The sequence below is a fragment of the Eschscholzia californica genome, unplaced genomic scaffold (genome assembly GCF_041429995.1).
Source record: "Eschscholzia californica isolate CP2 unplaced genomic scaffold, dmEscCali1.0.p SCAF_2, whole genome shotgun sequence".
Lineage (NCBI taxonomy): Eukaryota > Viridiplantae > Streptophyta > Magnoliopsida > Ranunculales > Papaveraceae > Eschscholzia > Eschscholzia californica.
Genome location: NW_028238309.1, coordinates 15,050,764 through 15,074,226, shown reverse-complemented (window position 1 = coordinate 15,074,226; position 23,463 = coordinate 15,050,764). Strand labels below are relative to the sequence as shown.

Here is a 23,463-nt window from a genome sequence, read left to right as displayed (position 1 = left end):
GCTGATACTCTTCCCCTTTGTCTGAGATGAAGGAGGGTTCTGACGAAGGGAATTCTTCTCTTTGCTTAAATAGTGAGAAAGATAAAGAGGGGGAGAGTGAAGAGAAAAATGGTGGTGGTCATTGGACAGAAATAGTGAGTTAGGCTTATATAAATATATTTTATATGTCAACACTTGGTAGCCCAACTTGTGGATCGTGTTGACATAAACTCCAAAATTCTAGAGGTCCTAGGTTCGATTTCCGGTGAAAGTAAAATCCATGGTTTATTGAACTTGGGTTATTAAAAGGTATAAATAATGTAGTTAAGTGGGCTTTAGACCATTTCATTCGTTAGGCTTTGTAGGTCTGCTTGTTTCAAAAAAGTTTAATTTCGGCAGTTATCGTGTTTATCACATCTTTGATGTATCTATGCTATTGTAATCACTTTGTAAGTCACTTTAAAAGAAACAATTATTCATATATATATATATATATATATATATATATATATATATATATATATATTTTACAAACGTATTCTTTTTATTTTGAATATTTCCCCAAAAAAATTACAAAAATAGTGTCGGGGGCATCTGAATTTGAAAAACTAGTGTTTGGGGCATCGGAATTTGAAAAATTATTATTTGGGGCATCAAAAATTCAAAAAAACTGGTGTTTGGGACATCACATTTTTTGACTAATGGAAGATTTAATTATCGTTAATAACTGTTTGACGCCGTTACTTTTTGAATGGTAAAGTTAGTCCATGCCCCAAACTAAAAAAAAAACTTTTTCGTGTCCCAAAATCATCACTCAATACTTATGTTTGCCCCTTTCGCAAAATAAGCAAAAACTACCAATTTCTGACGATTACAACCCTTCCCTCTAATAAAAAACCATAACTACCAATCCACCATCCCATTTTTTTCTCTACTCTCTACTTTCTTTTGGGAATGCATCTTCCATCTACTACGGACGCGGTGGAAGCCTAATATCCATAAAATAAGATTTTTTTTGTTTTGTTTTGAGAATTCGACTACGATCTACTTCAGTTGTTACAAGGCATTGATACACCGTGAAGATCTTGTGGTTCTAGTTTGTTCCTCGTTCTTTTTTAATTACCCAAAACTCGAGGAGAAAATCTCACCCAAATTCACGTATATTCTCTTTGTCTCTCTTTCTCTATGCCTGCACCCGGAACCCTCTCTCTCAACTACCATAGACTTTTCTTTCTAATTTTCTCTCGCTCTCTTTTCTCTATCATAAAATATGGTCTACTCCCATTCTTCTTCCTCTAAGAAATGTTTCCCCTAACTATCTCTCTCCAATCTTAACCATTCGAAATTTGTACATACTCTTTCAAATTGGTGAGTGTGATTCATTAAACTTCATTATATAGTTTTACAGAGGAGAAATGACATAATTTGTGGTGGTAAAATATCAATTTTACAAATGGAAGAAGAATTACAATCTAAAGACTTACAAGTTAAAGCAACAACTTGCAACAGTTTTGCATAGCTTTGCAACAGCTAGCGACAACTTTGCAAAAAATATTAGGGTTTTAATTTAAAAAGTACAAATTTTAGGCTTTCATTAAAAAAAAAATATAACTTGTCTTTTTAACTTACAAAAGTTTAAAATTGGGTCTTAAGCCAAATTTCCCGCTATAACATTGGGCATTTGTTTTTCCGAGTCTTAGAGCTAAGGAATGAAATTTCGATTTAGGTGTATATTTTGATAGATATGGATGATGAATAAAATATTTCAAATTTTATTTTTTTTAGACTAAGTATTGTTAACAGAAAGTTGTTTAAATTTCGGTTTCAATAGAAATTCCGGTAAGAATTGAAAATGTTAATCAAAATGCAATTGAACACCTGAATGGGTAGGATTTACAATTTAATGGTTTTAATAATGTTGATATTAGTTTTGAATTAGAGTTTAAAGATAAACACGCAATAAACTATCTTACATTGGCGATGCCAGGATTTTTTGTTGTGGGGGGCACATTTAAGTAGAAGGAAATAACTAATTCATCCATAGTTTTTCGCTTAAAATATCTCTCCATCGCAGTTTTGGAACCTTATATATAGTATAATTAGTTTACGAAGAATTTAAAGAAAACATCTCAAGTTAATATGTCGCGTACCTTTAACTAATTTAAATAAGATGAGACCGAAAAAAATTCATATTTAGTCTTTAAGAAAAAAATGAAAATGTGACGACTTTAAAAAAGATATGTGACTATTAAAATTTATAACTTTTGTATCTTCTATGTTTCCTAATGAGTTGGAATTAGAGTTTGAACAAGTGTATGAATGTGGAGAGAGAAGTTAATTTTGAATTAAACATAAACAATTATGAATTAGGGTTTTAAAATAACTTTATTGGTTACTATGGTGAATGGGCAGTTCTTATTTTTGTATTTTTAAAGAATGAATAGATAGTTGGTTTGTCACTTAATTGGTAAATTAATTGAGTTGTATATAAAATGTACAGTCATCGGATGGATGGACATTTATTAATTGAGGGGGTATTTGCTGTTTGGACTCCCTTTCTTATAAATGACTTGTTGTTTGGACTCCTTTTTTCAGAGTTGTAATTTGGACTCTCTTTTTCAAAAAAAAATGTTAAATATAACAGCCCAAAAGTTTAAAGGAGATGAAAATACTATTTTACCCTTAACTCAACCTAAGTAGTTAACCCTCGAGTTAACTAAACCCAAGTATATGACCCGCGGGCTGACCATGTAGGCTCTAAAAAGCAAATCGGGCTACATCATCTTCCACACTTGGACTTGGTTATTTTTTATGGCGGCCATCCATCGAGTGGGCCTCTCGGCCAGTCAACTAATGGGCCTAACGGCCAGATTTTCGAATTAGAATAGTTTCCCGTTTATTATTTAGATTTCCATGTTTAGAGTCCTAGCAATCAAAGATATAATCTTTAGTAGTTATCTTATTTCCGTATTCGAGTTTATCTAGGAAAGTCTAGTCTCTATATAAGAGAAGTCCGGTCTATCTTGTTGATCATTGAATTGAATTACAAAAACCCTTGATTGCAACTTCTTTTATATTTATTTCAGTTTATCGTTATTTGATTATCGTTTTCTTGTTAGTTTATTTGATGAATTCTAATAGTTTTACGCTTCCGCCGAAATCTACATCAGCTGGTATCATGAGCCTACAAAATCCTGAAATTTTTTCACCAACAAATCACCCGGAAAGAAATAAAGTCTTCAAATCACGACTTACAATTAACAACAAAGTCTGTGATTTCATCATAGACAATGGTAGCGAAGATAACATGATTTCCCAACGCCTTGTCAATGTTCTCCACCTACCTACAACCGAACACCCAAACCCGTACAATATTGGTTGGATTTCTAATCATAAAGAATTATCGGTACGAACCCAATGCACGTTCTCGTTCTCCATTGGTTCTCACTATCGTGATTCAATTTGTTGTGACGTCGTAGACATAGATAATTGTCATCTTATCTTTGGGAGACCATGGATTTTTTACGTCGACGCCACCTATCATTGCCGGGCTAACACATTCGAGTTTTCTTGGTTCCGACGAATTCTAACACTAAGACCATTAACAGAGGAACAAACAACTATAACCGGACCAACCAGGACAGCACCACCACCGAAACACCAACTACCACCCAACCGTGACAGCACCACCATCGATATCGTGACAGCACCATCACCGAAACAACAACAACCATCCCACTATAACAGCACCACCACAGAAACAACATCTCACACCAAACCGGGACAACATCACCACCGAAACAGTGACAACATTACCAAACCGGGACAACATCACCAACGATGAAGAAGCAGATGATAATGATTCAACAGAAATCCAATCGACGATACTAGTTTTCCGATTTCTTCCTTGTTCCTCAGAAAGTGTCACTTTGCCCCCAAATGTCGTTCTCCATTACTTGAGAACCCTCCTGTAGCTTCAGTTTCCGAGGAAGAAGAAGAAGAAGGGGAAGAAGAAGTTAGTGAAGAAAAGAAAGAAGTTGAAGGAGGAGAAGAAGAAACTGAAGGCGAGGATGGAGAAGATGAAGATGAGGACGAAGACGATGAGGAAGATGAAGAAGCCGCTAAGTCAAAATTCTCTGTAGAGAAACATGAGGAAGAATTGCCTGAGAAATCAAAACCTTCTGAAGCTCGTCGAAACCCTAGCGGTAGCGGTGATTATGGTGATGTTGCTGCCGCTGTAAAACGCCCACTTGAGTCTGAGAAATCAGACAAAGATTCAAAGAGAAAGAAGAAGAAAGTGAGTGGTGGTGATGGTGATGATGATGAAGAAGGTGATCATCAAGAAGAAGTGAAGAACAACCCTTTTGCTAGATTATGGAGTGAAGATGATGACATTGTGATTCTCAAACATATGAGTGATTGCAAAAAACAAGGTATTGATGCTTACTCTGATTTACCTGATTTTCTTGATTATGTCAAGAAAAATCTTCACTTTAATGTCAATGTAGCTCAATTATCAAATAAGGTTAAAAGGTTGAAGAAGAAGTTTCAAAACAATTTCAAAAGGGGAAAATCAGGTGGTGATCCTGTTTTTTCAAAACCCCATGACATTAGATGTTATGATCTAATGAAAGAAATTTGGGGTGAAGAAGAAGCTAAGAGTAAAAAAGCTTCTCAATCTAACAATGGAGGTGATGATTCCACTTTATCTAATGGGAAAAGAATTCGGAAACCTAAATCCAGAGCTACCACCACCACCACAACCCCAATAACTATCTCTCTCATTGATACCCCCATGAAGGATCTCCCTGGATTTGAAGTAAAGAACAAATCTTTGTACCCTTGTTTGACTGAATCCATGCAGATTGATAAGAACCTTGCTACTGGAGCACCATTACTACACCAGATTATTACATCATTGTCCAAAGATGATGATTTTAAAGGAGATTCTGAAGTTGCAGAGCTTCAATGGCGAATAATGTTCGATGATGTATTCAAAAGCTGCAATTTGAAGGAGTACATTGCCGGTTGTGTTGTGTCAGGGGGTAAGTCAGGAACTTCAATGGATGTTTGTGTCGCATTCGGGTTGCTACTACCAGATATGAATGGAGTTCCATGTACAGGGAAGGTTAGCACATTTAGTAGTAATCCTCAACTCCACCTAATCAATGGCAACGATTCACGTTCCAAGACAAGTTTCATTCGATATATGGACTGGGTGTATTCAAATGACTTCGAAAAGGTTTTCGATCGGTTTTCGGATATTGTTGTTACGGGAACACTGCAGGTTGTATGGATGTTACGGGGGATGTTCGTGTTTAGCGATATGAACTTCAATGCAACATTGAGGACTGTTTTGGAAACCGAATACCAAGTCATCGAGCAGAAATATCAAAAGAGGGGTTTCGTTTTTATACCGAAAATAATTTTCTGGAACCTTTGAGACTCTAAAGCAACTCCACTAAAGAGTAACCAAGAAACCATTGCACTAGTTCGTGGTTTCTCAAGGAATCTATTGCACTTGTTTTTGCAGGGTGGTTTACAAGAGGACGTGAGAGGCATTAGTCTGTTAGACATTGTGTATTTCCTACAAATAATTTTGCGAGCCTCCTTACAATACGAGAATGAGAATGAGGTTGACGCTTTCTTGATATTCGACAGCTTGCGCATTCAATGCAAAGTTCGTTCAAAGTGGGAATTAAGGATAGCCTTCACGATCCTCCCCAAAATTAACGACAATGAGTATACTATTGACTTTTCCCCAGATTCCAACATTTCAAACATCTTCAATGTCGCCGATATCTACTCGTTTTATCAGGATGAACCAATAACTGACGACACCAACTTGGGGACAAGTTGTTCCACAGCGGGGGAGTATGATGGCGGCCATCCATCGAGTGGGCCTCTCGGCCAGTCAACTAATGGGCCTAACGGCCAGATTTCCGAATTAGAATAGTTTCCCGTTTATTATTTAGATTTCCATGTTTAGAGTCCTAGCAATCAAGGATATAATCTTTAGTAGTTATCTTATTCCGTATTCGAGTTTATCTAGGAAAGTCTAGTCTCTATATAAGAGAAGTCCGGTCTATCTTGTTGATCATTGAATTGAATTACAAACACCCTTGATTGCAACTTCTTTTATATTTATTTCAGTTTATCGTTATTTAATTATCGTTTTCTTGTTAGTTTATTTGATGAATTCTAATAGTTTTACGCTTCCGCCGAAATCTACATCAATTTTATTTTGCAGAAATCTGTGATGTAAATGAAGCATGGAAATATAGAAACAACCCACAAAAATTACTAATAACTAAAGAAGAAGAAGATGAATAAGCAGTAAAACTAAGTACCAAGGCAAGTTGAGGTCTTTGGGTTGTCCGTGAGTAGAAAACTTATCAGTGTCCCATTTTCTAACCATCTAAACCCTTCTTCTAGAAAAATTATCAGGTCTTCCATTTAAAAACCTTTCAATTCTAATTCCACCTCCATAACCAAATTCTATATCTAACCCACTATTACCATCTTCATTGATTCTTAACCAATTACACTTTTGTGATTTCTCAATAGATCTATTGCCACTGTTTATAACTTGATTACCGAAGTAAAATAAAAATGCTAGTAAGCAAAAAACAGTAACAAAGTACAATCCAATATTCTTAATGGGTTTTCAATTCTTCAAAGTAACTAAGTATGGGTCTGGATCTTCAGCACATGAAATTATAATCATTTTTTGTTGGTGTTTCTTGATTAATTTGGAGAGAGGGAGTGAGAGATTCTTCATGATTGATATAGCCGACACTTAATGCCCAATCTTCAGCCATCGTCTATTAGGTGTTTAGGGTTTGTGTAGTGAAAATGGAGGAAGAAGATGAATTAAGAAGTAAAGCTAAAATTGAAGAGCCCGGGTTGAGTGGGTCCAAACGGGTCTACAGGTTAAATAAATCAGGGGGGTCCCAATTGCAATATCAATTATATAAGGGTAGACTAGGAATTTTGTAAAGTATAACTTTGAAAATGGAATATTCCCAGGTGATTCCCTTAAAAGGGAGTCCATAGTGCAACTCTGGAAAAAGGGAGTCCAAACAGCAAGTCATTTATAAGAAAGGGAGTCCAAACAGCAAACCTCCCTTAATTGGGCTGGGAGGATATATTTAACCGTGGGTTGGAGTTCGTTCGGTTATTTTTTTTTTCTTTTGAAATTAAACCTTTCGTTAAAAGAAATAATGATAAGTCCACAAAATATAGCTGTTACAACTTACAATAGGGACAATTTAAGTAAAGATCTAATTGGAAAAAGAGCAAATGTTCGAATTTGTCAAAAGTATAAACTTAAGTTTTTTTTTTTTTGTTGAAACAAGTATAGACTTAAGTTGATTGTGCTAAGTCATGCGCTTCATAATTGCATTCTCTAGTCAACTTAAAGACCTAACGTCCTAACGGACCAGACCAAACTTCCATTCGATTTTCTCTCTCTAACCAGTTCATGGCAGTTCTTCCTCTCTAACTCATGTTCCATCTCAATTCTCACATAGATTCGACATCTTCCTGTTGATGTACCCAAAGGTCATTTTGCAGTCTATGTTGGCAAAAATATAAGTAGATTCATTGTTCCAATTTCCTTCTTAACTCACCCTGAATTTCAAATTTTACTTTAAAGAGTTGAAGACGAATTTGGAGTTGATCACGATACGGGTCTTACTATTCCTTGCGAAGAAGTCGTTTTCCGATCTCTAGCTCCAATGCTTCTCAGATGATGATGATGTTAATGATGACTTACCCACATTTGGTATGTTTGGAGAAGTTGATAAATATGAAGATGAAAACTAAGTTGAACTTTATCAACCCATTCAATAATTCTCCTTCTTGATCATTTTTCTTCTTGTCTTTTTTAACCCTTTATTAGGGTTTTTTATATGTTGTAATGGCTTTGGATTTGTAAAGCAGATATGAACATCTGTATATTCTTAATTATCTAGTTAGATTCATGGGAGATTTTTCTTATAGTTTGTGGTGTTTGTGTGTGCCTGGTAAGAGTTTGAGGAAAGTGATCATGGTTAAGTAAATCAATACTAATTCTTTGTTGTTTCTGTCTTTCTCACTAGTGGTGTGTCAATTTGCCGGCGATAGTTGTCGGTGTCGACATTGTTGGTAGTAGTACACTCTTACCTAAGTTTTGTTTTGGAAGAAAAAAAAACTTCCGTTTTAGAAGAAGAAGATAGAAGAAAATGGAGGTAAACTTCACGAGGTTAGTTGACCGGGTGCTTATAGAAGAAAATAGAGGTAAATTTCCTCGGAATTTTGATAACTGCCTGTTTCACTACGAATTTTGTTCAAGAAATCTTATTTGATTCTTTCAAACTACAACAACTAATATACAATGTCCAATGTTCAAACAGCTTTTGAGTCTGGCTGGAGAAGATAACCAAACCCATATGAGTATAAACCCAGTAGATCGACTCAAGATTATACTCGAATCTCAGAATCATAAAGAATACAAGTGGTATAAGACTACAACTTTAATGTGGAACTGGTGGAAAGCTAGGAATGAACTTATCTTTCGAAATAAGATTCCGGATCTAAACAGATGCTGGTGGCTGACATGCGAAGATCTAAGGTATGCTTCTTTAACCTTCAACTCGATTTCCTCTAACCTTTCCTCCAGTACAGATAGATGGTGTCCGCCACCGATGGGTTTTATCAAAATCAACTTCGATGGCTCCTATAAAGAGAGCAGAGCTGCTTGCGCAGCAGTAGCAAGAGATGAGAAGGGGAGTATACTAGATGTTCAAACAGATCAGTTCTTGCCGATTTCGCCATTACACAGCGAGATGTTAGGGTTTCGGTCGGCGGTCGAAATGGCCGAAGAGAGGAGGGATTTGCTTTATATCATCGAAGGTGACTCTAGGGTTTTACTAGAGTTAATCTCGGCCGTCGAACCTACGATCCCGTGGCGTTTAATGGATGAAATCAACGATCTCAGAGCCCGCACGCGTCAGCTGAAGCTAACTCTGGCTTACTGTCCACGTGAATTCAACTCAATGGCACACGGGTTTGCAGTTGGCGTTTCACCCCCTTGAATTGGGGAGTTTTTAAGTTTAGTCCCAGGGACAACTTTGTTGTTATGTTCTTTTACCCCTCATCTTTGTTGTGGTGTGGGAGTACTGATGTAACACTTTTATTTGTATGTTATTTGTATTTCCTCAAAAAAAAAACTAATATACAAAAGGCCAGCGTTTTGGGGAAATAAGCAAAGTTTCTGGGGCAATAAGTTTTGGGTGGAGATAAATTTTTTTTGTTTCCTCCAAACACTACCCACTTCTTGTGTTGCCTTTGATTTTCTTCTTCCACCATCTTCCTTCTCACCAACATCAACTCCGGCGACCACTATTTCCGGCGACAACAACTCCGGTCATCCATCTCCCTCGCCGAAGGGTTCCGGCGAAGGGACCATTCCCTTCGCCGGAACTTAGAGAGAGAAAGGGAGAACAGAGATGCAGAGAAGAAAGAGAGGAGAGAGAGAAGAGAGAGAGGGGAGAGAGAAGAGATAGAGAGGAGATAGAGAGGGGAGAGAGAGATCGTCGGCCGGCCGCCGGTGGCCGGAGAAGAGAGAGTTGAAAGATAAGGTACCTTTGGATCGTATTTTTTGGTTTTCCGCCGTCTTTCACGAAATTTTTTTTTGCTTTCCCCCAAAGTGGTTGCCTATACAAAATAAAATATAAAAATTTAGAATTTTACCACATCCATATAATTAATTCCTGAAACAAAAATGGACTAGAGAGAGAAAGAGCCGTGTTCGTCAACTTCTGACTTCTAACGGAGAGGAATCCCAGAGAGAGAGAGAGAGAGAGAGAGAGAGAGCCTTGAATCCTACATACTTGATCGGTTTTGTTCATTATCTCTCTCTCTCTAATCTCTATCAATCTATCATAAGAGTGAAATCCTTCTTAATTTCTCAGCTTTTCTAACATGAAAGACTCGAAGTGAAATCCTATCTAAGGTTCTTCTTCTGCTTCTATAGTTGTATAGATTGAAGATTCTGCTTCTAGGGTTACTGAGTTTGATAGATGGAGCTAGTAATTTTGGTTATTTTTTTAATTGATTTTTGATTAATTCATTGTCTAATTTAATGTCTATTACTTCCATCTTAAGGTTACTAATTTTGATAGTTTGAGCTTCTAATTTAGACTATTTTGGTGATTATGTTTTGTTAATTCATTGTCTATTACTTCACAAGGGATGATCAAATAAATCTTTATGGCTACGCAGAATTTTTTTGTTTGTTGAAGTTTATAATTAGGCTTTTCTTTGTTTCGAAAACCAACTAAAGAACTTAAAGGAAAAGTCGTTCTTTCAAATTCAAGCAACAATTGTTGTAGACTGGGTAGCCAGACAAGAGCAAGAGTTTCACTAAAAAAATTGAATATTTAAGATATCTTTTAGAAACTGTAAATTTCGAACTTAGGTCTGTCTAATACTTAATGTCTCACTTTTGACATTATTCGCAGATCAATAACATCACACAGAAGGCACAAAGTTCCAACTTAGACAGGAAGACGAACAATTTGAACATGAGCTCGGAACCAAGAGACCCTATCCCTAGCTTTATAAGCTCTATGAAGGGCATCGTGGCTATTGGTAAGTACTTAACACGAAAATTCTTTTTTTGGGCAACGGGAACAGTAAAGGCAGGATACTGTTACTGAAAAACAATCATATTTTTTTTCTGCCATTTATAAAACAATCCGAACTTGTTAGTTTTGTGCAGGTATAATAGGGAGTTTATTACAATTTTTATTAATCGGAGTGGTCATATATTATTGCATTCAATGTATACGAAAAGCGAAATTAGATGATTTCTTAGGAAGATTCAATACAACTGCAGAACCAAGCATGAACTCGCCACATAATTGGAAGGATGATGATGAAACAATGGAGATATTTTTAAATGACATGGCTAGAGAAAAACCAATTAGATTCACATCTCAAGAACTAAATAGGTATACTAAGAATTACTCAAAAAGATTGGGTTCGGGCGGTTTTGGAGTGGTCTATAAAGGAAAATTCCCGAATGGAATCAAATTTGCAGTTAAAGTTCTGAACCAAAGTTCAGATAAAAGAGTTGAAGAGCAATTCATGGCAGAAGTAGGAACTATTGGAAAAACATACCATGTTAATCTTGTTAGATTATATGGATTCTGTATTGATCTTCATACAAGTGCTTTGGTTTATGAGTATATGGAAAATGGGTCTCTTGACAAGTTTTTGTTTCGTATCGAAACACCAAAAATCGAGTGGGAAAAACTACAAGAGATTGCAATTGGAACAGCTAAAGGACTTGCTTACTTACATGAAGAGTGCCGCCAGAGGATAATACACTATGATATAAAGCCAGGTAATGTTCTTCTTGATGTGAATTTCTCGCCGAAAGTTGCAGATTTTGGACTTGCTACACTCTGCAATAGAGACAACACTCATATATCTCTCAGTAGATATCGGGGAACTCCGGGTTATTCTGCACCGGAGTGTATGTTACACACTTATCCAATATCACATAAATGTGATGTTTATAGCTTTGGGATTTTATTATTCGAGATTATTAGAAGACGAAAAAATGTTGATGTTAATCAAGTAGATAGCATAGATTGGTTTCCAAAGAAAGCTTGGGAAGAATTTGAGAAAGGAAGATTAGAGAACCTGATAATGGAGATTGGAATTGAGGAGAAGGAGAAAGCAGAGAGAATGTTCATGGTGGCATTGTGGTGTGTTCAAAATTCACCTGATTCAAGACCTTCCATGAGTACTGTGGTTAAGATGTTGGAAGGTGAGGTGGGAATATCGTCACCACCGAACCCATTTAGTTACTTATATTCAGCGGGCATCGAACTGCCGGCTAACAGAGATGGCCATGCTAGTAGTTCAAACACTCCAACTGCAGAAAGTGACTCAACTCCAATCATGAAGAAATATGAGATAGAACTTGCTACTTTATGATTCTTTTCCTTTGGCTAGTTATTTGTGTACAATATGGTCATATTTGGGAGATTCTAATTGTAAACTTAAGAAGATACATTTTTTTTTTATGGGAAAGCTTCATAGGAGCAACAAGTTATGTAACATCCTTGTTCCTCTTTTCACTCCCCATCATAGCTCTTACTTATTGTTCATGTTCCAAGTGTTGAAGGGAAGGAACCAAATTTTAGTTTGCGTCAAATTTAAGGGGAATCTTTAAGGGGAACTCTAATCTCTATATAATAAGGGAGGAGGGTATCTTTTCCCCTCCTCCCAATGGCCCAGATTTATCCTCACAAGTTTGTCTTCCATGGTTGGGATTTAACCATTTTAAAAAGGCCAGCGCTTTGGAGAAAGCTAAATAGTTTTCGGGGTGTGAAATTTTAAAGGGAATATGTAAAATTTTACAAATTTTCCGGGGAAATAAATTTTAAGGGGAAATAAAAAAAAACACTCCACCTCACCTCACTCTCTCTCCACCTCACCTCTCTCTCCCCACCTCACCTCTCTCTCCCCACCTCACCTCTTTATCTGTCTTCTCCGACACGTTTGCCGGGCAGAAAATTTTTCCGGCGGGCGACCTTCAACGTAAAAAAAAAAAAGTTTTTTTTTTAATCTCTCTCTGTAAATTTTTTTTTTTTAAAATATCTCTCTCCTCTCTCTCTCTAGATCAGGTGAACCAGATCTGGTCTGCGAACAGACCTTTAATGGCCTGTTCGCAGACCTTCATGGAGGTATGCGAACAGGCCATTAGAGGTCTGTTCGCAGACCTTCATGAGGTCTGCGAACAGACCTAGATCTGGTTCACCAGATCTAGAGAGAGGAGAGATTTTAATTTTTTTTTTCAAAAAAATTTTTTTTTTAGAGGGAGAGATAAAAAAAAAATAATGTTTGAAGGTCGCCGGCCGGAAAATTTTCCGGCCGACGACCTTCGACGGAGAAGATGATGAGGTGGAGAGAGAGAGGTGAGGTGGAGAAGCTATTTTGCTTTCCCCTAAATAAAATTGTCAAACAAAATTGACTAAGTCTTCACACCCCGGAAACTTTTTAGCTTTCCTCAAAGCGCTGGCCTTTAAAAATGGATGGCTTAGATATAGTTAAAAATCATCCAAGGGTTCAAATTATAACAAGGAGTATCTATCCAGAGATTCCAATTTCAAAAAAAATCCATGCCCCCAAACAGGTCCTTCCAACCCATTCTTCTATCTCGCGCACTCTCCCATTCATCTCTCTGTAACACAATCCTTCCCCTCAGCTCCTCCCAACCCTTCTGCCTCTTTTACTCAATACCCTCAACCATCTCTCCTCATCGCTGGATATTCCCTCTCTTCTCTCTCTCTCTCTCTATATATATATATAGAGGGTATCTTTCATCCTCTTCCCAAAGGCTCAGATTTATCCTCACAATTTTGTCTTTCATGGTCGGGATTTAACCATTTAAAAATGGATGGCTTAGATATAGTTAAAAATCATCCACGGGTTCAAATTATAACAAGGAGCATCTATCCAGAGATTTCATTTTTAAAAAAAATCCATGCCCCCAAACAGGTCCTTCCAGCCCATTCTTCTATCTCAGGCACTCTCCCCTTCATCTCTCTTCACTTTGTTCGTCTCTCTCACGCACGACCCGTTGTATGGTTTCAAGAAACATCTTGAACATGAGTTTTGCTTGGATTTGTTATAGTTTTTGATGAATAGTTAAAGCAGCTCAATTATTGTAGTTTACGTGGGTTTAAATATTGTTAGAGTTAATTCCGTTTTGGCCCCCGATTTGTGTCCAACTCACCGTTTTGGCCCCCGATTTGTGTCCAACTCACCGTTTTGGCCCCTATAAGTGTCCGGCAGTTCGATTTGGCCCCAATTTCCTGTTTGGCCCCCACATTTTTTTATAAGCTTCCCCATTCTACCCTTATGGAAATTCCGTAATTTAATTGTTTTTCTTTCTCTTTGTCCACCCCACCTCAACGATTTCCACCTCACCTCAACGATTTCCACATCACCTGCCGTCACATCAGATTTCGCCAGAAAATGTCGTCGGAGAAGGTCGCCGCCTGATAACTTTTTCCGGCGACTTTTAATTTTTAACTTTTTTTCATCTTCTTCCCAACCTCCTTTCTCTGTTTTTCTTCTCTCTCCTCCCTTTCATCTCTCTTCTCTTCCATCTCTTTCATCTCTCTCTCATCTTCTCTCTCTCCCTCCCCTATCTCCCTCCCTTCCCTCTTCTCCCTCTTCCTTTCGAGTTCCGGCGAAGAAAATCCTTTGCCGGAAACTCGTCTGGATCTGGGGTTTGGAAAATACCAGATCCAGAGTTCTCTTCGTCTGGGAAACCCCTTGCCTTTTTCTAAATATTCTATGGAATCTCTCTTTCTCTCTCTAGCTACAACACAATGGAATCTCAAGAACAGAAAACATCTCCTCTGCCTAAGTTTCATTACTTTCTCTCTCTAAAAACTTCATCCCAATTTTTTTGGCCATTTAAGAATTTCGGTTTGTTTTCATCTTTACAGTTATAGGATCAAAGAAGAAAATAAAGATTACTCATCTTTATCATCAAAACCCATTGCAATTTATGAAGAAGAAAATTTACCAATCAAACAAGTAGCATTAACAGTATAAGGCCGCGCCCATAACTACTAGTTTTTTTCTTCTTCTTCTAGAAACCCTTTCTCACTCTGGATCTGCACTTCCACAAATCTTAAATCCGTCTTCTCCAAACCAGGTTCTCGCTCTGGATCTATGAAATTTTAATATAAGATTGTTTTAGATGTGTTAGATCGAAGTTATTAATACATGTTTTTTGATGATTAGATTTCGTCTGAAGATGGAAGAAATTAAATATGTTGTCAGTTATATGACGCAAAATTGTTTCTGAAAGCTGCCCGAGTATTCTTCTATCATTTTCAATCCTGTTTTTCTGGTTTAGAAAAGCACCATTAACAATTACACCAATTTCAGAACAAATTATTGTTGTTCCTCTTGGACATTTAATGGCTTCATTAATCACTGATGGTGTTTTCTTCAAAGATACCAAATGGGAAGTTAGAATTTTTATATTCAAGAGGACATGTTTTCTTCAAAGATACCCGCATGGCTTCAGTTAATGGCTTCGTTAAGAAGTTTAATTTTTTAAATCAAATTTATTAAATTTGATTGATTTGTTTTACTGGTAGGTATTGGGATTTGGTTGGGCTGGAACTTTCCGGCGGTATTTGGTTGAACCAACAGCTATGTGGTGGCCGGCGGAAAAAGATAGAAAGAGAAAGGAGGTTGGGGAAGAAGATAAAAAAAAAATTAAAGTCGCCGGAAATGCCGGTCGCGCAACCTTCTCCAACGACATTTTCCGGCGAAATCTGATGTGGCGGCAGGTGATGTGGAAATCGTTGAGGGGAGGCGGACAAAAAGAAAGAAAAACAATTAAATTACGAAATTGCCATAAGGGTAGAATGGAGAAGCTTATAAAAAATGTGGGGGCCAAACAGAAAATTGGGACCCAAATCGAACTGCCGGACACTTATAGGGGCCAAAACGGTGAGTTGGTGACAAATCGGGAGCCAAAACGGATTTAACCCATTTTGTTTACGGTGTTAGTAAGATGTCATTTGATTTAACTGAATATGCATTTTAGGGCTTTGATAAATGGTGATTTAGGGTTTTGATTTAGGGCAATATTTATCTAGAAGGAAGCTAAGAAAAACTTCATGATTGTCTGTGTTATACTTCAAACTGATTTGATAAGCTCATTTATGGTTTTTATGATCTCTGTTTCCATTGCACTTTGCTTATTGTTGCTCCATATTTCAGGTAGGTTCTTAAGAATAGGGATCGATCAAGCTACCCCGTTTGTCTTGGAACATTGTTCAGTTAACCAGCAATCTCCATAATCAACAACAAATGCAGCAAGAACTATGACTAACTTCACATCTCATGAATACTCCGATACTATTTCGAACAACCTCTGAGCTATCTCTATCTCCCATGGATCACTCTCTGTGTAGTAATATAATATCTACTATTTCGAATATTGTTGTCATTGTTTATATGTATAGAAATCTGAAATGTTAATTTCAGTGTATGGAACATTGTTTGACGGATATGTGTGTTTGTGTTGTACAAGTTAACTGTGAAGAATGTGTTTGTGGTTATCCATAATTTTCTTTTTGATTTACAGGTTTTTTTTGCTCCGCCTATGACTGCAATACGAATATCGAGAGTCAAGATCCCTTGCACCAGATTAGCGTAAAGCCAAGTCTTCTACTGCCTCCAACTATGTTTGACAATCGCCTGGCAAGGCATCTCTTGATAAATTGTTAATTATGTCTATAAAAAATATTTGAAAGGTTATCATCATAACTCAATCAACAATTTAATAGTTTGTAAAAATTGGAATGAGATTCAGAAATCTCAAGGATTGCCCTCTCTCTATCTTTACGTCTATCTCAAGAAAACCTTTGTAACAGAGCTTTGAAGTTGTGTTTAGGGAGAAGACTGAAGATATGTTAATCTAAAATGGTGAATCCACATTTAGTCAAGAGAACAAAACAAATTCGAAGTTGTGTTTTATAGTGAAAATGCTTAATCCAGATTTGATGTTTTCTGTTTTGGAGATAATAACGAGCAAAAGTTATATGAGGAAATGCTCATGAGAGAATATAAATTGTGAAGAGCAATCCCAAAAACAATAGAGTTGTAAAAAGTTAGGGTTATAGATGGGTCAAAATTCAAAGAAATTAAGGGTTTTAGCTATGATTAAGATTTAAGATTTTAGCTTTATACCAAGGCTCTTCCCATTCTCATTTTCATTTTTGAATAACATCTCATCTTTCTAATTTTTTAGTTTGTGTTTTAATTATTTTGTAGCTTCATCTTCACTGTTATGTATTCTTCACATGTCTGTCTCTCTTCTTCATGGTAAGTTCTTTCTCATTCGTATCCATCTGTATATTTTCTTATTCAACCTCTTTTTCTCTTAGTTATTGAAAAGTTCTTTTCACTATTATTGAATTTATGCTCAATGTAACTTCAAACTGATCATTTATAACTCAAATCTAAATTCCCATTTAATTACCTTTACTCATTTGGAAGTATTTGCTATTGTGTCTTGGATTATGTTCTTTTTCTCAAAGCATATAATGAGTGAAACTTTTCATGGAATTATTCTTTAGATAATTTCTCTCTCGAGATGTATGTTGATCTATTTCTTAAGTTCATCGTTGTTTATCTATCTTCATCTTTCAATACATCAAAGACTGTTGTTTTACTCAATCGTTTTAGTTTATACTGTAAACTCACGGTTTATTTTTGTTAAATGCAAACTTTTTCATTTTGTTTGTTTTATAGGAATTTAAGCACGGTTTATGACTGATAATGTGCCCTTCATTGATAATGCCTGATAATTAGTTTTGGCTTGTGAGCACGGTTTATGACTGATAATGTGCCCTTCATTGATAATGACTGATAATTAGTTTTGGCTTTTGAATATGAAATGTGGGCTATAATAATGGTCTGAACTTATTTTTGTTAGTCTGTAGTCTGAGACAATTACTAGGGATATTGTGTTTGTGTTTTTGCAGCGGGATTATCCCAAGTTTGTGTTGACCCCGTTTGGACTGTAGGCAGCTAGCTGCACATCAAGACCAACCATGGGGAAGTTGTGAACATCGAGGATATTGTGTTTGTGTTTTTGCAGCGGGATTATCCCAGGTTTGTGTTGACCCCGTTTGTACGGTAGGTAGCTAGCTGCACATCAAGACCAACCATGGGGAAGTTGTGAACATCGAGGAATAGATGAGGAGGAACCAAGCTAAAGCTCTAAAGGCATATGAAGAGGATCAAGATATGCATGGTGGCCCTGAAATTAATTTTAAACTTATTCCTGAACTTGCACTTTCAACTAAAATCCCTTATGCAGAAAATATTAAGAGATGAGTTGTTGCTAATTGTTGCATTGGGAGTTTCCATAGATTTAGCAGAACACTATTCCTTTTTGTCTATTTTTTCTGTCAATTTGCAATGTTAATCCAAAAGAAAAAAATTCACATCCTCGCGTATCATTCAGAAGTACCGTCTGCGCCCTAGGGTCTGGGTTACACCCTCGTATTTAACTATTTCATATGGACAACGGTTTTCAAGGGGGAATTACTCTAATATATTTGACTCATACCCTCTAAAAATCAGATTTTTTTTAGTTTAGTCCTTCCATTTTTTTTCTTCTATAAACCCTAGGCACCCTAGACTTCTTCTTCATTGCTAACAAAATTTGTAGAGAGAAAATTTTTGAAGACATTGTTAATCATGGCCAGATCAAGAAAATCAAAGGAAATAGTTGAGGAATCTTCTCAAGAAGAAAGATAAACAACTGCAATTTGAGATTCTTTTTTAAAAAAATTGGGTCTAAGAGCATCTCCAACGACCCTGGAAAACACCATTATTTTCCAGACCCGAGAACAGTGACAGTCAAATATGGCCTTTTTCATCAACAACCTTTGGTTGGAGTGGTTACCAAGTTGGTTTCCACCGTATAGGTCAAGGGTTCGAGACACAGAATCATACCCCTTAAAGTATGCTGACATTTACAAAAAAAATATGGCCTTTTTCTTTTTTCATTTGGGTGCCTCTTTTTTTTAGCCCCTTCACATGTTATTTTTTTCTTTTAATATTATTAGTGTTTATTTTTTGTGTGCTTGGTCGCGTAAAAGTTGTAATTACTTAATTAATAAAACTCAAAAATTAAATATTTGACTAAAACATTCGAAATAAACTACCTTACATATTTTTATTTATACCTTAATAACATATAATCGATGTATGGTAATTATCATATCCACCGAGTGTCGATTTTGTGTACTCCAGATTTTCGGGACATTACAGTACTATTAAGCCCAAGTAAACAACTTATTGAAGAATCAATAATGTTCATCATTGACTTTTTTTTCCCATTGATGATCAATCAGAGCATTTCGTAGTGCAAAATGAGCTTGTTTATCTTGTAGTTTTGGGTAAAATGTTTTCGTAGAATGTTGTAGTTTTAGTAAAATGTCGTATTAGCTCCAATTTGTAGATTTTGGTAAAATGTCGTAGTTTTAGTAAAATATCATATTAGTTTCAATTTGTAATTTTAGTAAAGTGTGGTAGTAGTTTTAGTTTGTAGTTTAGGTCTTGTAATTTCTTTTAGTTGTTATGTAATCTCATATTATTTAAAAAATGAGTATTAAAATTCACACCAACATATTCATCATTAAGATTTTTCCATCATAAGATATCTCAAGTTTGTATGGATTGAGGATGGATTGTTGGAACTTTAATGGTTTTGTTATTCTTCTTGTTAAATATTTGGTTCATTTGTTGTACGTGAAAATAAATCTTACAGAAATATGTTGGGTTATGGTGTCACCTAGTGTTCTAACGGAATCTCAAATGTCTAATACGTCTAATACTAATTTGAAGGATCACATGCAAGAACTAAACATGAACGAAATGGATCGCTTTCCCACGAACTAAATACGATGCCTTTTCCCCAAGATAAAGAGCTCCAAATTGTAGCTCCTCTACTTGAGACACCCGAGCAAGTTGACTTAATCTCCCTTATTTAATGTCAGCTAGGACTTTATGAGAAGGTTGAGAAGAAAAACTCTTCTTCCTTGACTAAATAAATAGGTTGGGATCTTTTTCTCTAAAATCTACTTTCTACTTGATGTTGTAGAGATAGATTTTCTCTTGAGAAAATTCCACATCTTTGCTTTCTAACATGAGTCCTTATAAAGAGAGCCCTAAAGTGAGAGTCATACTCCAATTAGTATTTAAATAAGATCTCCAGAAAAAATTAGACTCAGAAACCTTTTCTGAGCAAGACTCCAGATGTCCCATCTGGGATTCCTTAATGTGGTCGCCCAGGAAATATTACATATGGGATCTCCTTTGGTCCAGGCCTTCTTTCCGGCCTAGTTCCTCATATCTTTGTCCGGATTTTTTCAAAACCTTTTGGGCTTATCAAACTAGATCTAATCCATCCATTTGTCTAGTTTCCTCTAGTCAATTCTTTTTTTACCAAGTTACTACTCTTTGGTGTAACCCGTTGTAGGATCCAGTCGATATTAGCCGCGAATTACCGAAGTGATCCGACGATCGTAGTTGGCTTCTAGCTGAGCACTACGATCCCTAATTTGTTCGGACTAGATAATCTTCTGGATAAAGTCATCGTATTTCTATTTCGCCAAACTGAGCGCATTGTCATCTTGGTCGAAAGATACTCCTTTAGAAGGACATCTCCTTCAGACTGAAAGGACATATCCTTCAGTCTCCCACTTGTACTTAGAACAAGTGCAATGCTCGATTCCCATGTAACATCGTATTTCATCTGATACGTCATACCTTTCAGACTTTCTTGATCTAGAGGACAACTGTCTAAACAAATGATTAAATTTAGATCAATTGGAGCACAACCATGCTTTTTCAGTTATCACTCCTTAAGTTTTCCTGAGATACTAATCTTAATTTTACTTAGGAAGACATATTGCTCACTCCCCCGACCATTGTCATCTCACCATGATCAGACTACACTAGACTTTGATGTTCAGGATGATAGCTCTATGAGAAAGTTTCGGGATCACACGATGTTAAACTTTCCAACTTTTACCACTTGTGATTATTTGGATGGGTTATGTAGAATGGAAGGTGTTATGCCTGACTTTGAGGCTCCCGATGCCTTTAAGGATGTCGATAATATAGTAGTTGAAGAGATAGCGGATAGCTTGTTGGATTATTTAACTAAGGAAATTATGGACCTTGACTTGGTCCCCGAGCATACTGCCTTACCCTTAGAGTCTAGTTCGACCTTCCACATGATCTCAGACTCGGTTGTTGACCCCTTTTGGGACACTTCGGACGTCTTCCCTAGCATGTCTAGGGACTTTGTGGATGTTTTATCCACTAAGCTTGAGTTTGATTATTTGCCTTCGACTGACTTCTTAGACCTTCATTTATATGTCGATCATTTTGACGACTTTTTAGTCGTCGCCCCTAACATTTATGCTAACTTAGTGGACAGTGCATCCACTAAGTTTGGGGATGGCCTCTTTTCAGTTTTTGTCTCACGTGCACTTCTTTCGATTGATATCTTTGTGAGACTTTTAGCTTTTGTATATAGCTTTCTTTGGGTTGATCCCCAAATCTTCCGTTTGTTACTTTATGATCGTTAGCCGATTAAGGTGGCCTTTGATGTTTGTGGGTAGCATCTTTGGAAACCCTCCGCGAGACATAACTCGTGCTCTTGTGTGAAAACAAGAGAAACAAAGGCTAATAGCATAGCTCAATGCAATCGAGTGATCCCGCGTGAGTGGTCATTTTATATGGTCATGTTTCTATGTGTTTCATTCTTATGATATTTGTTGATACTTTAGGAGCATTTCTTATATGTTTTACTTCTAAGGCGTGGTTTGTTCCAAGTTTGGGGATGGCGCGAGCTTGGCATCAACTTGGAACCTCTTTATACACGAGTCTTGGTAGTATCATCTTTTATCTCCTTCGGTCATGGTAATATCTCTCCACTCTTCTCTTTAAATTGATATGCTTCTTTATCTTTTGGTGGGTGTATGCTTAGAACATTGAGGACAATGTTAGTTTTAAGTATGGGGATGCGGGGATTTGACCATAACCAATGCATGACCATGGGTTTCAAAGACAAAAGGGTTCAAATTAGCCAAAATTTGAAAATTTTGAATTTTTTTGAACATTTTGAGTAGATTTGCATGTGATTATAGTGATAGTTTTAAGAATGTTGATGCATATGTGTCGAGTTGACGAGTTTTGTGATTGTTAATGGTCTTTGCATGAAAGTCGAGTCTTTGAGTGTTTGTCTTGTGCCATGTGAGTAGCATCTTAGCGAAGAAGGAAATCTCTAAGAGACTTAGAGTAGACATTAGTGGAGACTTACCCCATGTGAGAGCACAAAGCCTAAAATGTCCTTCGAGTGTACTCTTCCGCGCTAACTCCGAGTAGAATGAAGAGATACTCAACCTCGTAACCATTAAAAGAGCTCATTTGATCTCGTGTGCTCAACTTTCTTAGCCACTAGGAGTGACATTAGGATAGCGAATTAACCTTGCCCTTGTAGTCCATGAAACCCGATGAGAATGCCAACTAGAGGGAGGCGGATACTCCATCACCATCTATCATCTTATATTCCGTGAATGAAGACATGAGAAGAAAAGAAGGAAGAATGTCAAAAGCAAGTATGAAATGAAAAGTTGTTTGCAAGAATAGAGTTGTGTGTTGTTTTTGTTTTGGTTGATTGTATTTGTGTTATGAAAAGAAAAAAAAAAAGGAAAAAAGAAAAAAATGAATGAAAAAAAAAAGAAAAAAAGAAAAGAAAAAGTGATATGAAAAAAGAAAGAAAGAAAGCAAGAATGAAATAAAAGTGCTTTATGCGTATGTTTGAGCATGTGTTAGCTCTTTTGTGTGAGTGATGTGATTGTATATATGTGTGATTGTGTGTATGTTCATGAATAAGTATTCGAGCAAGAAACAAATGTGGAAGTGCTTGAGAAGTTCTATAATGAAGAAGTCGACATTCTCGGGAATCCACCATCATTATTCCATCTTTTGTATCCGCTAACCTTTAGAAGACATTCTTATAGGGTAGAATGGGTGAGAAGGGTGAGTGAGCTTCCCCACTCTATTTAGTGGCTAATTCCTTTTCGAAGATCATTCGTTCCAAACTGTTGTCCTCACCCCTTTTTATGTGTTGAGTCCATGTTAGTGATCACACTCACACATACGAGCGAACCATTCTTGAGCGATTTCATATTTGGAGTGTATGTCCGTGAGACCAAAGTCGAGGCGAAATGTACTAAACTAGGAATCAAGGTTTTGTCGCTTCGGAACATAGATGTTGCTCATTATGGTATGACACTTGCATTCTAGGATAAGATCATTAGTGAAGAGGCCTTTAGCTTTCACATGAACTCATTTACTTGATCCATTATGTGTTGGCATGCTTAAACCCTTTACTACATGAACCATGCTTATCTATGATTTGGATATTGGACCCTTGTGTATTTGAAACTCGATGTTTGTGGGTGTCATCTATGGAAACCCTCACGAGACAACACTCGTCCTCTAGGGGTAACCTAGAGGTTTAAAGGCTTGTTGCATACGCTAAACGCAACCGGGATGCCTCCGAAAGTGAGTTAGGCTTTTATTTTGTTTTATTTGCTCGAGGACTTGCAAAAATTTAAGTTTGGGGATCTTGATGTGACACGAAAATGTCACATTTGGAGCGCCTAACTTAGCCTAATTAGTCATTTTCGAGTGTTCTTAATAATCTTTTATGTATTTTCCATGTTAGGTACCTATTTTGGACTTTAGCATGTTATTTTGAATTAAACGAAGCATTAGTCTCTATCATTTCATGTGCTCAAAATGAGATAAAAGAATTACAATCAAATCAAATGACAAGTGGAGTCAAGGACGAGTCCGACG

General features: G+C 36.7%; 2 protein-coding genes and 1 pseudogene across 3 annotated transcripts; all 3 read left to right on the top strand.

Moving 5' to 3' along the window:
• Positions 1-26: 26 nt before the first annotated feature.
• On the top strand, positions 27-4,714 carry LOC147556459 (uncharacterized; the record flags this gene model as incomplete). Its single annotated transcript, XM_086658645.1, has 2 exons — positions 27-134; positions 3,902-4,714. Coding segments are annotated over exons 1-2 (921 nt in total), but the record flags the coding sequence as incomplete, so codon positions are not given.
• Positions 4,715-4,852: 138 nt separating this feature from the next.
• LOC147556458 (auxin-responsive protein SAUR50 pseudogene) lies at positions 4,853-7,733 on the top strand (annotated as a pseudogene).
• A 1,979-nt stretch (positions 7,734-9,712) lies between these two features.
• Positions 9,713-12,093, top strand: LOC147556457 (rust resistance kinase Lr10-like). Of its 2 annotated transcripts, none has more exons than XM_086664363.1 (3): positions 9,713-9,976; positions 10,485-10,614; positions 10,862-12,093. In XM_086664363.1, exons 2-3 carry the CDS (start codon positions 10,548-10,550, stop codon positions 11,968-11,970), a joined length of 1,176 nt encoding a protein of 391 aa, XP_086520489.1. In that variant the 5' UTR covers positions 9,713-9,976; positions 10,485-10,547; the 3' UTR covers positions 11,971-12,093. The 2 variants fall into 2 exon arrangements, with proteins under 2 accessions (XP_086520489.1, XP_086520488.1); XM_086664362.1 differs by having other exon boundaries at positions 10,745-12,093.
• The last annotated feature ends 11,370 nt before the right edge of the window (positions 12,094-23,463 follow it).